Below are 14913 nucleotides of genomic sequence, written 5' to 3'. Positions count from 1 at the left end.
TCTTTTCCTTTCTTTTTCTTTCACGAATTAATTTCGTCAAGTATTGCCTTGTAACCCACCACATAATAGTACAGTAATTACAGTCCTATGTTTGTCGTCCAAATCCGGTTAGAGCAACACTTACCCTAATTTCTCACTTCCTAGGCTGGCCTCAGGCTCTCAGGCTCTCAGCCTCTCTCCTTCACTCTTTGAACACTCCAACACTTCCAATCTCTAATCTGTATTCCATGTAAAATCTGTTGATGACTGAGCGATCGACGGTACGCTCAGTCATGCTGCAATTCCTGCACAACATCTGTATGAAATAATTACATAAAACCGACGATACAGTATGCGTGGTGGTGTGGCCCAGGCATCAATATTCTTGCTATCAGCCCTCGCCCCCATCATTTGTCATGGTCTACCAACTTCCACGCATGCAGTTACACAGGATGACTTGGTGCTTTTGTGGCGAGGTATGTTGCCTATCGCCTGCTTCGTTCTTACCTAGGTACAATTGTCTGATTGCCTGTCCTAGATTCGGATGGTATCTACGTCCAATTCGAAGCATCATGTGCTAGTTGTTCGGTGCACAACGAAGATGTCTGGGTAAGTGAGCCCGCTCATCCTGTCGGTATCGCCGCTGAACTCGTCTCAGCCAGTCAACCTGTTCATAGGGAGCAGGGATGGCCTCTGTGACAATGCTACAGTATCCGTGAATGGAAGGGAGCTTTCCCATCGTTGGGAAGGTCAATCAGCCTCGGGCTCAGGTGTGATTCCATCTAGCCCTTATAATAGCAGTACCAATCTACGAGCAACTTGGCACAGTACATGTGTTACGGCGCCCCTGAGTGCTTCTCCTCGTGGGCTGAATGTTCGTGTGTTTACTTTTATATATGATACGGATCGCAGCCACACCCTTGAAGACGATGTCGGTTTTACCATCTCGCTCGGTGAGGATGATGAGATTGAAATCCTCCGATTGTCTAATTTTCCTGTGAGTTTTGGCGATATATCGAATCAGGGAGCTTGGAAATATACCAATGATAATGATGCCATCGATCCGGATACTGGTTCTAAGAATTCCGGAATTTCGCTCGACGTGAAACTGGAAACGGAGCTCCAGAGGTTACAAGTGCTTCAATATGAGTTGCAGCAACTAGAGACCTCCGTGGCACTACAAGAAAAGAAGATCCGCCAGCTACTGAGGCAAGATTGCATGCCATTACTTGCGAAATGGCAGCAATGTGAAAACTTTTTCTGCTACTTGAAGTCTTCCTGGCAGAAGGTTCCTGAATTCTACTGGTCTATAAGATATCGATTTGGGTTATTAGCGCCTGGGAGGATCACCCCGATCTGCAGTCCTGTTTCTGGGAAACCTTCCAATCCGGACCATGATACCAACGGACATAAACCATCGGTCTTACCGTCCCATGCGGTTCCGACTCCTTCGAAACACGGCGTTCCTACCAGCCTCGGGACGGCGTTACCCTCACCGTCCACCATCGCTACACCTTCTACAACCACACCATCGAAACCCAGCATAACACATCCACCTCCTCCAAAATCCGACCTCCCGGACACCACCCCCAACCATCCCGACCCAAACACTACCGAGGTCGTCCTCCCAATACCAATCCGCTCCCCGACCAAAGAATTCTTCCGATCATGCGCAATCCTCCTACTCGTTGCCTCAATAATCGGCCTCTTCTTCCGCATAATCGGCCACACAACAGCCTTCCGTCGACGACGACGAGATCTCGCATCCAGACGGGAAGAATTACGAGCCAGACGAGCATACAGGAATGCGGCACGACGACTTCGCTGGCGTCAGTGGTGGGAAGGGCGGTCTTATTTTCAGGCTGCGAGTGTGACGTCGAGTCATTCCCTTCCTGAGTTTCATCACGTGCGTGGCACTATCGACTCGGGAGAGGAGAATAGATTGACTTCTCGCGATATCGATAATAATGACTCGGTATCAGATTTTTCTGCTGCTTCAAATGAAGAAGAACCTGAGCAGCGCATGATGCAAGCCGAGATTCTGGGACTGCGTCGTGTCCTCGAATACGTCGGCCAATTAGTCGGTACCGATGGAACATCAACATCAGCACGTCGTCGAACCCGTTCAAGATCCCGTTCCGTTCCTCCACCATATGAACGGATAAATCACAGCAACAATAATAATACCTTGGAGATCCGCAGATCAGTCACCCCGGGAGTTATATCTGCCTCTGGAGGACCCGGCTCGCCCCGGGGCAGTACCATGTTCAGTCTTGAGACGGGGTCGTTGGTCACCTTGGAGACTATTGATACTTTGGATTCGGGGACGGCGCCGCCTTCGTATCATACATAGGTTGTGGAGATGGTGACTGGAATGAATCATGCTTTGGCGGCGTACTCACGGAATTAATAGGTATCTGTGTAGGACTTGAGTACGGGATGCTCTTTTGAACCCTGGCTATGGTTAATGAGCAGGTCTTTTCAAATTTGTAGCAGGTAGTTATCAACGTAATTATTTGATTAATAAGAAAGTATTACATGGCTAAATTTTGGGCCTCTTTGCCTGCTTGCTCCCCTCAACAAGCTCAGCCTCATCTTCATCCTCCTCATCCTCATCTTCAATTGCATATTTCCGTTTATTCCGCAACGCACCCATAGTAGTAACGCCCGCCGCCGTCATAACCGCATCAGCATCCGAATCCACATCCGGCGCAAAGGTCGCTCTACCCTTTTCACGCGCATCGAATACGGTCAATAACTGATCATACCCTTCCTCTACATTCATAATTGTTTCATCGAGTTTCTGAATCCGGTCTTGGGGCTCTAATTGAACCAAGATGTCGCGCGAACGTTTGTAGAGGCGTTGCTTGACCAACAAGCGCCACCAGTAGTATCTCCGATCATCTTCGTCGTCGGCGGTGTGCTTTTTGATGAGGAGGCGGGCCATATTTGCGCCTCCGCGTTTGCGAGGTGGGATGCGGGAGAGGAGGTACATTTCTAGAATGTGGGCGAATTGCGTGGGGGCGATTTTGTATTTCGTACGAATGTCGGAGAGTTTTTGTGTTGGTATCAGTGAAGATGTGGGCACGTTGCGTGGCCGACGTTTGCCGGTTTCTTTGGGATAGGGGTTTGGGTTGATATTGATGTCTTGATTACGGAATTCGTGATAGAGATTGTGGTAATCTGCTGAGTCACGTAGGACATCGAAGGATTCGTTGGGATCTTCTACTGTTAGTTCGACAACGGTCTTGTCGGCTATGCAAGCTTTATGGATGACGTTGTAGAGTTGAGATCCATGGCCGGAGCTTTGATGTGGAGGTAAGATGAGGAATTGGGCGATGCGTGAACGGGATGGAAGCTGCGAAAATCGAATTTCCTCGGGATATGGAAAGGGGCCGTTTTTGACAGTATTATCTCCATGTTGTTCTGGGAAGAACCACCAGCGATACACGGTTGAGTATCCGACAAAGGAGTACTGGGACGCCGTTGGCGTGGTAGGTGTGACTTTTTCGTAGCTGATAGAATCATCGTTAGCCCATGAGCATCCGTGAAGAGACGATAATTCTTACACAAAATACACGATCCACCTCTCTAGAGTCCATTCTGGATCATCGAGAACTAACGGAACCCCTCCCTCAATGAAGAACGGGACAAAACCCTGTGCTCGTCCAAGCAGTGCGCGAACGGCATCGTCAGCAAGTGACCCGGCCCATATCTCATAGTTCCTGTTTTTCGTTTTGTATGAGTGGACAAGCTTTCCAGGTGGCGTAAAGTCTTTTGCTTTCTGATCGTTTTGAACAGTATTCTCGTAATCCGATAACTTTGTAAAGGCAGCTATACGTGAAGGTGTCAGACTGAATCAAAATTCCCTCATCCTTGATCAAAGCTTACATTCCGGAACCCATTCTCTCAATGTCTTATTCAAGTCCACCGCAGCCGCATCACCAACAGCTCTAAACTTCTCGTCATACGAAATATGGACATGAGTACGCAAATCATGTGTCGCAAAGCGTAATCTGATGATGAGACCTTTGTAACCGAATATCTGCTCATCGTCACCGAAGATAGGGTATGTGAATTGAGGATGAAAGATCTCAGCTGTAATGGGCTTCGTCTCTCCAGGCTGAATTAGAGTGAGTTGAACTGCATCATTGGCATCACAGGTCCCTATCGATATTGCGTTAGTGTAGAATGATGATTCGCATGGGGGTTGTAGACTTACAGTCGCCTGAGTCGGCCATGATGAGTGCTGTATATTTATGATGTGCTGAACAGATGAAGCTATCAATTGAGGTAGCTTGTCTAAAGCTCGGCGCGTCGCGTCGTTGAAAGAAGGTGATTAAAGCCGGATTGGGAATAGTTCGTTTGTATTATGCATCAGCCAATCAGATGTGGATTTTACAGCACATAGAAATCTCCGGTCGATTTGCTATTATCTTGGTCTAGAGGTTTAAAGCATTATCGCTCTCAATTTGGCATATTCCCTCTGTTATAATTAAGTATCATGTCCTCTTGATGCCGTTTATGATGAAGTCTTGTCTTGTCGACTATCAGCACTATCTGATTGGCTGACGGCAAAGAGCATATGTGGCTGACGCTCCGCAAGTCTGACTGAAGCGCCAACTACGATACAAGCATTCAACAACCAAATAGATTCTTCACTTTTTCTATCATTTATACTTGGTACTTGACCAATGGTTACGAGCATCAAATTCAATACTCGCAGCGACAGAATGTACCATTATTGACCCGATTAAATAGCGAGCGCATTGCAAAGGACACTACAATCCAACCATGGAGGGCCTCTTCACTCTGCTCGTTTTGAGCATTGTGATGGCTATGACGTGCGTATCAGCAGCTTCATGTATTGTATCATTTTTCTGACATGGTTATGATTATATCAGCTCCTTCGTCGTCGGTGCATTGCCGCTCAGTTTCACTCTATCTCCCTCACAGTCCCGATTCATCTCATCCTTAGGCATGGGCATACTGGTCGGCACAGCGCTGGTGATTATCATACCCGAAGGTGTTGAAACACTCTACAGTTCTCAAAATTATCGCTCGCAATCGAGTCTTCAAACCGGGGGTCTGGATGTTCGCTGGCAGCACAAAAGTTCACCCGCTCATATTCTACCGCCGAGAACCGTCCCAGAAATTGATGCTCTACCAGGCCCCGTCATCCCGGATGGTGCCTCTTCATTTGGAGATGCAGCAGCAGTGCCGCCAAAGACGCCAACAAAACCGGGAGAAGTGCATGCCTTGGATATCGACCGGGACATGGGCGCTGGTGACTCCCACGACCACGACCACGACCACGAAGACGAAGATCGCGCACTCCATGCTTGGATCGGCATATCGCTCGTCAGCGGATTCATTCTGATGTATCTGATCGATAAATTACCCGCTTTCGCTTCTCCGCCAAAACCCAGACGGACACCATACCACATCTCACTGGACAATCTCGGAGGATCTGGTCTACGAAGAAACTCTTCACCCACTCGCGATGGAGGACTACTAGACCAAGATAACAACAACAACAACAACAATCACGCTGGTCACAACACGCACAGTTTCGCAATGACTACTGGCCTGGTCATTCATGCTGCGGCCGACGGTATTGCCCTCGGGGCATCAGGGTCAAACTCAAACTTGAGTTTTATCATCTTTCTTGCACTTCTTGTACACAAAGCGCCTGCTGCATTCGGTTTGACATCCGTGCTTTTGAAGCAGGGACTTTCCAGTCGAGTTGCGGGTCGGCATTTGCTAGTCTTCAGTTTGGCTGCGCCAGTTGGAGCTTTATTAACTTTTATTATTGTGCACACTCTTGGTTCGGGGTTCGGGAGCGATGAAGCTTCGAATCGTTGGCGGACTGGGGTTCTTTTATTATTTTCTGCGGGGACGTTTCTGTGTGTAACTTGGCTGGATTTTTGGTTACTGTTCACTAATTTTTTGAGCATAGATACGTCGCGATGCACACTATACAAGAAATCACGCCTCCATCGACTCCGTCTCATTCCAATGGCTACGCCGACTCGCGCGAGACCCCGAAACACAAAGGATCAATCCAGGATGTGGCAATCTCTGTTGTTGGTATGATTCTGCCTTTATTCTTGCAGATTGGACACGCGCATTAGTTGGGATATGCATAATATCTTTGGAGTCATCTTCATATTGGACATTGCCTTTTCTATGTTACTATCTTCCGACTTTGTTATAGATTGTCTGGCTGTACTATTATTGTTTTCATTTTCTCGATATTCATCTAGAAATGCTTGTGACGCCATGGATGCTTCACGAGAATTGATCCATGGATCAAGAGATGACCCAGATATTATGATATGAATACATAAGAACCCAAATTCGAAAATCCGGGGATCCGATCGACAGAACCAGAGATCTGTAAGCAATGTGTGAGATCCTTCAATACTTATAATATATGAATCTGTCTAACCATTGCATATCATGCATGGCTGCCATCACGTCTGTACAGATTCATGCCTGATGCTTCTCACATGTAGATGGAGGAAATGCAGGAGACCATATCATTTGCCCCGGTTTAATCAGAGGCTGTCGCACGATAGACTGTCGTCAGACACGTTACAACTCGCACCTGGTATACAGCTGTCGCTCTATTCCTTTCATTTACTGATAGAGGATCTGGATAGCGTGACAATTGCCGCCGAGAGAGGATCACGACGGACTAATCAGATAAAAGCATCCTCGAGCAGCCACTGACATCTTCAGCTGATTACTAAGGACTTCTCCGCCCGCTTTCTCTCTGGTTTCTTCTTTTCTATTATCTGCATAGCAACAGAAATGGATATTCTGCGAGAAATATCTTGATTATCTTGGACATTGACGTTGGCTTATCCGGAATTATTGCTAGACTCCACACTTGCCTCACCGTTTCGATCTCGGCTCAATCAGCCAACGAGCGATCGGATATCTCCTCAACTGCGTCCATGAGAACAGCTCCTTGCCGGACGTGATACAACCAACAGCGAGATTCTCTTTCTTGATTGCGGAGGTTATGTCCTTTAATCTCATAAGTCCGCCCGTCATATTATAATCGCACGAACCCCTCAACTCGGAGCTAGAATCTCCCATGGCTGCACGGTATACACCGCCGCGCTCCCTGGGTCAGCGTCTACGAGATGCTGACCACGAGAATGGTATTCCTCGCAGCGTACCGCAATCACTAACGGATATGCCGTCTCGCATACCCGCAGGAGGCAAAGACATGTCTTCCGATAGCAGTAATACCTCCAGTCACAACCACCACCCGAAACCTCTACCCACTCCGAGCAAGTCTGCATCTCCTCTTCCAAACAACCTGCTTCCATCCGCACCGACTTCTCCGCCGACTCCAGCACCGAGTCCGACACCGCATCATACAGTATCAAATTGGCAGTCCAGCCTAGAGGGTAATGATAGAGGTGGTGGCGAACTAGACGAAGACGAAGAGGATGATCTGCTACTCAAGGCTCAAATACATTTCAGTTCGTTGGGCAGTGCCCAGAAACAAAAGTTTTTGGTGGATATTTTGAATCTTTGCGATAATCAGCAGCTCAGTTTTATTTCGAGTTTCATCAGTCCGCGGTTGAGGAAGGATCCTTTTCTGGCTTTTCCGAATGAGATATGTTTAAGGGTATGATGGTCGAGTTGAGACTTGGGTATTGTCATACTGATCGAGTCGGATTATAGGTTCTCTCGTTTGTGGATGATCCGAAAACTCTCGCCCGAGCATCGCAGGTTTCGAAACGATGGCATGAACTTATCAATGACGATATAACCTGGAAGCATCTATGCGACAGACATGCATACGTTTATAGAAGACCATCCGATGACGATCGTGACTTTGTCGACCCGTTTCACGGCAGCCGACGATTATCCTCGCGAAGTTCGACCAGCAGCGAGTATCAGAATCACACTACCTTTCAACACTGGAGGAGGAAGTCGACTTCCTCCGCTGCTGATAGTGTAACCACCATGTCCACAGATCATCCGCTAGAGTCATCGTGGCCGCCGCCGTCGTCCCCTCGGAAACGTCGTGTTCAGCCAGCGTCGTATCGGACGCACTTTAAAAAGAAGTACATGGTCGAATCGGCGTGGCATAAAGGGGGGCGATGTGCACAGAAACACGTCACACCCGATCAAGGTGTTGTGACGAGTTTACATTTGACGTCAAAATATATTGTAGTTGCGTTGGATAATGCAAAAATTCATGTCTACGACACGAGTGGAGGGAACCAAAAGACGTTAGAGGGGCATGTCATGGGTGTATGGGCTATGGTTCCTTGGGACGATTTGCTTGTGAGTGGTGGTTGCGATCGTGAAGTGCGAGTCTGGAACATGGCAACAGGGTGAGCGTTTTTTTCTTTCCCCCTCTGGTTACGTCAAGAGTCGACTAACGATACCTAGAGCATGCACACATCTTTTGCGCGGCCATACCTCGACGGTACGATGCCTGAAAATGTCAGATAAAAATACTGCAATTTCTGGGTCAAGAGATACGACCTTGAGGATATGGGATTTGGTTACTGGTAATTGCCGGGGTGTGCTGGTAGGCCATCAAGCTAGTGTAAGATGTCTAGGCATCCACGGCGATTTGGTGGTTTCCGGTAGCTACGACACAACCGCGCGGATATGGAGTATCTCAGAAGGACGGTGTTTAAGAACGTTATCTGGCCATTTCAGTCAGATTTATGCCATTGCCTTTGACGGTCGACGCATCGCGACGGGTAGTCTGGATACGAGCGTGCGTATCTGGGACCCGAGCACCGGGCAGTGCCATGCGATTCTTCAGGGACATACTTCCCTGGTCGGACAGTTGCAGATGAGAGGCGACACGTTGGTTACTGGCGGATCTGATGGATCTGTACGGGTTTGGTCGTTGACGCGCATGGCGCCCATCCACCGGTTAGCTGCTCATGATAACAGCGTGACCAGCCTGCAATTCGATAGCACTCGCATTGTTAGCGGTGGTAGCGATGGGCGAGTCAAGGTTTGGGATCTTAAAACGGGACAGTTACTGCGGGAATTGTCAACGCCAGCTGAAGCTGTGTGGAGGGTTGCATTTGAAGAAGAGAAAGCGGTGATAATGGCGAGTCGGTCAGGCCGCACTGTAATGGAGGTATGTCACCCATCCCCTTAGATTTTTTCGTATAATAACGAGTACAGGTATGGTCCTTTGCACCACCTCCCGAAGAACTCTTCAAAAACAGCGTTGCGATTGAAAGTGCATCAAGCACACCGGGTCTACGACCGACCGAAGACGACCAAGCAATGCATCACCATCACCACGAACCCGTCACAACCTCTGAGCCACCTCCACCAATATTTCTGGGGGAGTCAGGAGACCAAGCCATGACGGATGCACCTACTCATCATTAAACGACTTACGAACATGACCACATTACCTTACAGATTACCAGCAAACATAACATAAGCATTTGGAGGTCGTTCCTTTCCGTTCCTTTTATATCCTGAATACCCTTCACCACGTGGATTTTCTTGATTACTACATACATTCATCCATCACATTAGCGTGTCGCCTTTTTTTTTTATGTCTCATTGAAACAACCTGGTCTTGGTATTGATCTTGATCTTGGATCTCAACATTGGCCGTACAATTCATTAGTCGAATGTCTCTAGTTCATTATTGGACCGGATATATAGGAATTATCGTGTATGATGTTAGAGATGTCTGGATCAAATCATTTACTGTGTTTACATTTAGAGAGTTGTGCTAAGAAATAAGCACTTAACTGTAAGTAGTATGAGGTCAATCAACGTGGGGAGTGCTTCTTTATCGCCGATAAGCACTACCGGCGGGTCTCGGCAAGCCGATTGGTAATTTGGATGTTCCAGCTGACTTAAACTTTGGTGTTTGTCTCAGTTCATCCAGGTATCATCTATCTCCTCAGTCAAGCTGTTCAGTCTATTCGCATTGATTTGTTGCGTCGGATTGCTCGCAATAACTCTTCGCCACACTGTGGCGCATTGAACCATTGCCTTTCACCTAAGTCACCGTGCGACTGTCACAACTCGATCATGTATCCATATCAACGTGCGACGCGGTGATTTCAATTCCGACTGTATAAACTCTTGTGATTACGATGGTATATAGTGGGAGGCCTAGTACTGGCTGTTACCTGTGTCGCCGTCGCAAGATCAAGGTTTGTCCTCTATCCAAGTCTGATTAACGAGTTGAGACTGATTGCAGGGTAAATAGTGCGACGAGGCGCGACCCGGATGCAGAAATTGTGAGATATACGGCAAGACATGTCCCGGATATCGACCACAGATCGTCCTTCAGGACAAATCGCATCATACTTCACGGAAATGGAGATCGACGCTGGTAGCCGGTAACGATGCACAACACAAATCCTCAGATCTTAGCCGTGAGCACGAACACGATGCATTGGCATTGACGACAAAACCGCGCTGGCTTGCGGATGTGAGCATGGACGATCGCGCACTTTGCTATTTCTTCGATCAATACACCACCCAACGAACACCAGATTCTCTCCCGGGAGCCCTCGAATCCATTCCTTTACTCTACGTGCTATGTCGCGAAAACGAAGTGGCCGGTAGTCCCTCATCGTGTCTACGCTGGGCCGTTGAAGCAGCAGCCCTAACATCCTACGCCAACGAAGCGCATGACCGCCATCTCGCGTTTCAGGCAAGACAGAGATACGGCCTTGCGCTACAAGGGTTGAAAGAGGCTCTTTCGATGCCCGTGGAGAAAATGCAGGATAGTACCTTGGCGACTATTTTGTTGTTGGTGATTTTTGAGGATATTAATGGTGAAAGAACGCAGTTGGAGAGTTCGCATACGGCTGGATTGGAGCTTGTGGCGAGGTTGCATACGTATAGGAGGTTGGATAGTAAGTATAGTCGGTGTTTGTTTAATTTTGCGTATACACAGTTGGTAAGTACGACATTTTTCAGGAGAAGATCAGATAGCTGATGAAGAGTAGCAAATTCAAATTCTGGGTCTGGGATCGCAACCGAAACTCGATTTGCACTTTCTGGTTGATCTCTTCGATCGATCTGACCCGTTACAAAGCTTGATGAGCATTGTTACGAAACTGAGTCAATTCGTCCTCGACGCCCCCATTCTACTGAGCTGTAGCAATCCGGTTTCCAACGTTCAGGATCTCGGCTTGGAATACCTGGCGAATAGTCTATCGCGTGTGCAGACTCTGGATGAAGAATTGGGTATCTGGTGTCGAAATGTGCCCGATCAATGGCTCCCAAGGGTAGTATACTCTACCACGGGCGAAGCATTGATTACCTGTGTGAGTGTATCGGCAGCTACCCTGTGGAATTTCTATCGGTGTTCGCGGGTTATTGTGCAGACGATTATAGACAACATCTACACGCGACTGGACAGACTCAACGAGGCTGTTTTCACGACTACAGCTTATAATACCCCGGACACTATCATGAACAGCCCTATTACCAACAGAACATCAGCATCCCCATCGTCCTCGGTGCTTTCACAAAGCACACCCTACGAAATCGTCCAAAATATGATCGTCGATATCTGCCGCAGCATGCCGTTTACCTTGGGTGATGTGGATTCCAGCGGCAATCCCTTAAATGAAAAAGGCGCAGAGCATGCGAATACGCGCATCAAAGCAATTGAAGGGTATGAACTGCTGTGGCCGTTTTGGCATGTGTTGACGTCGCATTTCTCAACGCCGAAGCAGAGGTTGCAGGCGCGCGAGGGGTTATATCGGTTGGATGGGATGGGGATTAAGTTGGCGTCGAAGATGGCGGGGGCTGTTGATCTCAGTTCTTTTACTTGACTCATTATGTGTATAATGAGTGTGATACACGGAAGTTAGTAACTTGAGGAACAAAATGTACGTACATATCACGTGCATATCTTATCGGAGCGGAGTATCCCGCTTGCGTCATAGATCGAGCTATCATCAACAGCTCGGATGCATCGGATCTCTTCTCTTACTTCTTTTCTTATATCTACTCGGGTTGCTGTGCCGATTTCATCTACTTCTCTCTATTTCAAGGGTCAATTGACTTGGCTCGTTCCGGAGTTGACAGTCCATGGTACGTACGGTTCCACCGAGTGCATACTTCATCTGACGTAGTATGAATCTAGATTTGATTACTTGTTCCTGAACTAGTTGCAGTATAAGTAAGTGCTTGGCTTTGTTCTACGTTTTGAAATTCATCACATATAGTCCGTTCTTTAGCCCTTGACTGATTATACAGTCGTTATACCCAGACTTACGTATCAGCATATCTAAGCGCCTTCCTTACGGCGATCTGATTGAAAATGGCAACGAACGAGAAGAGCTTGCCTTTTGGCAGGATTGAGCCTTATTCTACAAAGTATTTCACCAGTTGTGCATTGGGTGGTATCATCGGTAAGTCCAATTCTGTCCTTGGGATACGGCATCACTGACGTGCTCTAGCTTGTGGTTAGTATTCATTCGCTGGAATACAATGATTCAAAACCTAAACTAATAAACAGGCCCAACACACACTGCCGTCACACCCCTCGACCTCGTCAAATGTCGCCGCCAAGTCGACCCCAACATCTACAAATCCAACCTGTCCGCCTGGCGCTCCATCTTCGCCAAAGAAGGTGTTCGCGGCGTCTTCTTCGGCTGGGCACCCACGTTCGTCGGCTACTCCTTCCAAGGAGCAGGTAAATACGGTCTCTACGAAGTATTCAAATATTGGTACGGCGAACAACTATTCCCCAACACCAATCGGACACTCGTCTATCTGGGTGCTAGTGCCAGTGCCGAATTCTTTGCGGATATGGCTTTGTGTCCATTTGAAGCTGTCAAGGTCCGGATGCAGACTACTCTACCACCTTATGCATCCACACTCCGCGAAGGATGGAGTAAAGTTGTGGCTAAGGAAGGAATGGGCAGTTTGTATAAAGGGTTGTACCCGCTCTGGGCTCGACAGATTCCTTATACCATGACCAAATTTGCTACCTTCGAGGAAGTAGTGAATATGATTTATCGGAGTTTGGGTGGTCCAAAGGAGAGTTATAGTCGGTTGACGCAGACGGGGGTCAGTTTTGCTGGTGGTTATCTTGCTGGTATTTTGTGTGCTATTGTCAGTCATCCGGCCGACGTTATGGTTAGCAAATTGAATGCGGAACGGAAGGGTATGTTTTGTCTATCGTCTGGTTTGATTGAGCTTTGCTAACTTTGTTGTAGCTGGCGAGGGTGCAATGACCGCCGTGTCACGCATATACAGTAAGATTGGTTTCTCTGGATTGTGGAATGGATTGCCCGTGAGAATTGCCATGTTGGGTACTCTGACTGGTTTCCAGTGGTTAATGTAAGTTGTCTGAATTACCTAATTGGCGATAAAAGCTAACGCATATCTAGCTACGACTCGTTCAAGGTCTTTTTGGGTCTTCCCACAACTGGTGGACATTGATGATGAGATGATTTTGTTGCGCTGGTTTGTTTCAGGGAGTTTGTCTCATTTTGTTCTATACATTTGAGGTTATATAGGTTTCACGACGTTTTGTAGCGATTAGACGAATGAATCGTACTTATTGACTGAGATTGCATCTCTAAGACTACCTAGCTAGGGATTTCTTAACGATGTCGATCTACGCAACCAAGCATACTCTACACATACGAAGAGTTTGGAGCGTAAGATTTCCATTTCAACAGACTCAAGGTATGATCTCTGCATCCATCTAACTTTTATCCATGTAGTACGCTTCTCCCAAGAAGTTATTCGCCAAATCCGAAGTCACAATCCGCGGTTCAGTCATACTGGGATAGTACCATACAGAAATGGTATGATGTCCCACCAACTTCATCTGGCGCGCCATGAGCCTCTCCGCTCTCCCAGTCCGCTCCCCCGGTTCTTGGTCAGCACGTTATGGACCATCCCCTGGTCATCAGTATAATATACCCAGACGATCCACTGGCAAGATCAGCGGCAGTTGCAAGAGGCCATGTCGTGTCATTGGAGATCTTGCCTCGGATTTCACCGATGTTCGACCCCTTTGCGATTGTGATGGTACCTCGGCGATCGAGCTTGATGAGGTAGCTTAGATTTCCGGAGTCTTTATCGTAATAGAAGATGTATACTTCGTCCTTGAGGGCGACGGCTGCGTTGGTCTGCCATACTCGGATCGTTCCAATCTGGTCAGCTTTTGAACCACATTGTATACTATAGGTCTAGGCAATTCGTTTGTTTAGGTGATATACATGAAGATGGGGGTCCCTATTCTGGATTGTCTTCAGTCCACTGACCGTAAACAAAACGTTAGATTGAATTGATAGTCGACGAGATATAGATGGGCCGGGATGTTAGAGGAACTGCAAAATGATATACTAGGTCAATCCCCAAGATGGAGGTGGGGGGATTTCTGTAACAGCTGGCCTGATTAGGAGCATATTTTCTGTATATGAGTTCGGGGCTTTATATCCCTGTTACTTAGCGAAACACATCAGTGTCCTTCTCCAGAAGACACCCATCACTGATGCGAGCCACATAACACTACAGCTGACAACCACCAATAGATCTCAAACATCTCTTGCGAAAATATTCAGCTCAATTACCACGAGAGTAATCGCTCCGTAGAAGGCTACAAACATGCCCATGTGGTGACGCATACATACAAAGACCTAACCTGTTGGAGCAATCGGTGTCTATATGTGTGGTTCCAGCGGTTCGCTCCTCTTCATTTCAGCAGGTGAGCCATTATACTCCCCGACTGGCCGAGGGCCTTTCAAACACCCTGCCATTTCCGTCTTCCATCCTCCGGTACATGCATATACCAGTCAGCCTTGATATTTCCCTAACATGGCTCACGGCGCGAACTTCGACGTTGTTGAGTTTCTTCATACCACCAAGAGAGAGTTGCGGGTATACTACCAATATGGTGATGAGCAGACTGTAAGAGAGTCCTACTATCAT

General features: G+C 47.6%; 6 protein-coding genes across 6 annotated transcripts, besides 2 other annotated features; 5 read left to right on the top strand and 1 right to left on the bottom strand.

Annotated features, from left to right (window-relative positions):
- Positions 1–22: part of a microsatellite that runs on past the window's edge.
- Positions 23–331: 309 nt separating this feature from the next.
- TSTA_049620 (uncharacterized protein) lies at positions 332–2332 on the top strand (the record flags this gene model as incomplete). The annotated part of the gene is made up of 3 exons (XM_002485433.1): positions 332–455; positions 518–588; positions 638–2332. The coding sequence occupies 3 exons, from the start codon at positions 332–334 to the stop codon at positions 2330–2332; spliced, it is 1890 nt and encodes a 629-aa protein (XP_002485478.1).
- Positions 1831–4472, bottom strand: TSTA_049610 (histone acetyltransferase type b catalytic subunit, putative). Its single transcript, XM_002485432.1, has 4 exons — positions 4202–4472; positions 3871–4146; positions 3549–3813; positions 1831–3494 (listed from the first exon to the last, which is right to left on the bottom strand). Exons 1-4 carry the CDS (start codon positions 4218–4220, stop codon positions 2522–2524), a joined length of 1533 nt encoding a protein of 510 aa, XP_002485477.1. The 5' UTR covers positions 4221–4472; the 3' UTR covers positions 1831–2521.
- Positions 4473–4604: 132 nt separating this feature from the next.
- TSTA_049600 (ZIP metal ion transporter, putative) lies at positions 4605–6313 on the top strand. The gene is made up of 3 exons (XM_002485431.1): positions 4605–4823; positions 4884–5885; positions 5939–6313. The coding sequence occupies exons 1-3, from the start codon at positions 4774–4776 to the stop codon at positions 6111–6113; spliced, it is 1227 nt and encodes a 408-aa protein (XP_002485476.1). The 5' UTR covers positions 4605–4773; the 3' UTR covers positions 6114–6313.
- Positions 5506–5525: a microsatellite.
- Positions 6314–7084: 771 nt separating the features above from the next.
- Positions 7085–9485, top strand: TSTA_049590 (F-box and WD repeat-containing protein; the record flags this gene model as incomplete). Its single annotated transcript, XM_002485430.1, has 4 exons — positions 7085–7627; positions 7684–8342; positions 8401–9112; positions 9160–9485. 4 exons carry the CDS (start codon positions 7085–7087, stop codon positions 9370–9372), a joined length of 2127 nt encoding a protein of 708 aa, XP_002485475.1. The 3' UTR covers positions 9373–9485.
- A 408-nt stretch (positions 9486–9893) lies between these two features.
- Positions 9894–11795, top strand: TSTA_049580 (C6 transcription factor, putative; the record flags this gene model as incomplete). Its single annotated transcript, XM_002485429.1, has 3 exons — positions 9894–10157; positions 10214–10912; positions 10962–11795. Exons 1-3 carry the CDS (start codon positions 10098–10100, stop codon positions 11793–11795), a joined length of 1593 nt encoding a protein of 530 aa, XP_002485474.1. The 5' UTR covers positions 9894–10097.
- Positions 11796–12286: 491 nt separating this feature from the next.
- Positions 12287–13413, top strand: TSTA_049570 (mitochondrial phosphate transporter Pic2, putative; the record flags this gene model as incomplete). The annotated part of the gene is made up of 4 exons (XM_002485428.1): positions 12287–12377; positions 12485–13135; positions 13188–13311; positions 13362–13413. 4 exons carry the CDS (start codon positions 12287–12289, stop codon positions 13411–13413), a joined length of 918 nt encoding a protein of 305 aa, XP_002485473.1.
- Between the last annotated feature and the right edge of the window lie 1500 nt (positions 13414–14913).

The sequence above is a fragment of the Talaromyces stipitatus genome, genomic scaffold (assembly GCF_000003125.1).
Source record: "Talaromyces stipitatus ATCC 10500 scf_1105507295515 genomic scaffold, whole genome shotgun sequence".
NCBI classification, from domain to species: Eukaryota; Fungi; Ascomycota; class Eurotiomycetes; order Eurotiales; family Trichocomaceae; genus Talaromyces; species Talaromyces stipitatus.
The sequence above is the reverse complement of the archived record's forward strand: the minus strand, read 5'-3'. Positions and strand labels throughout refer to the sequence as shown.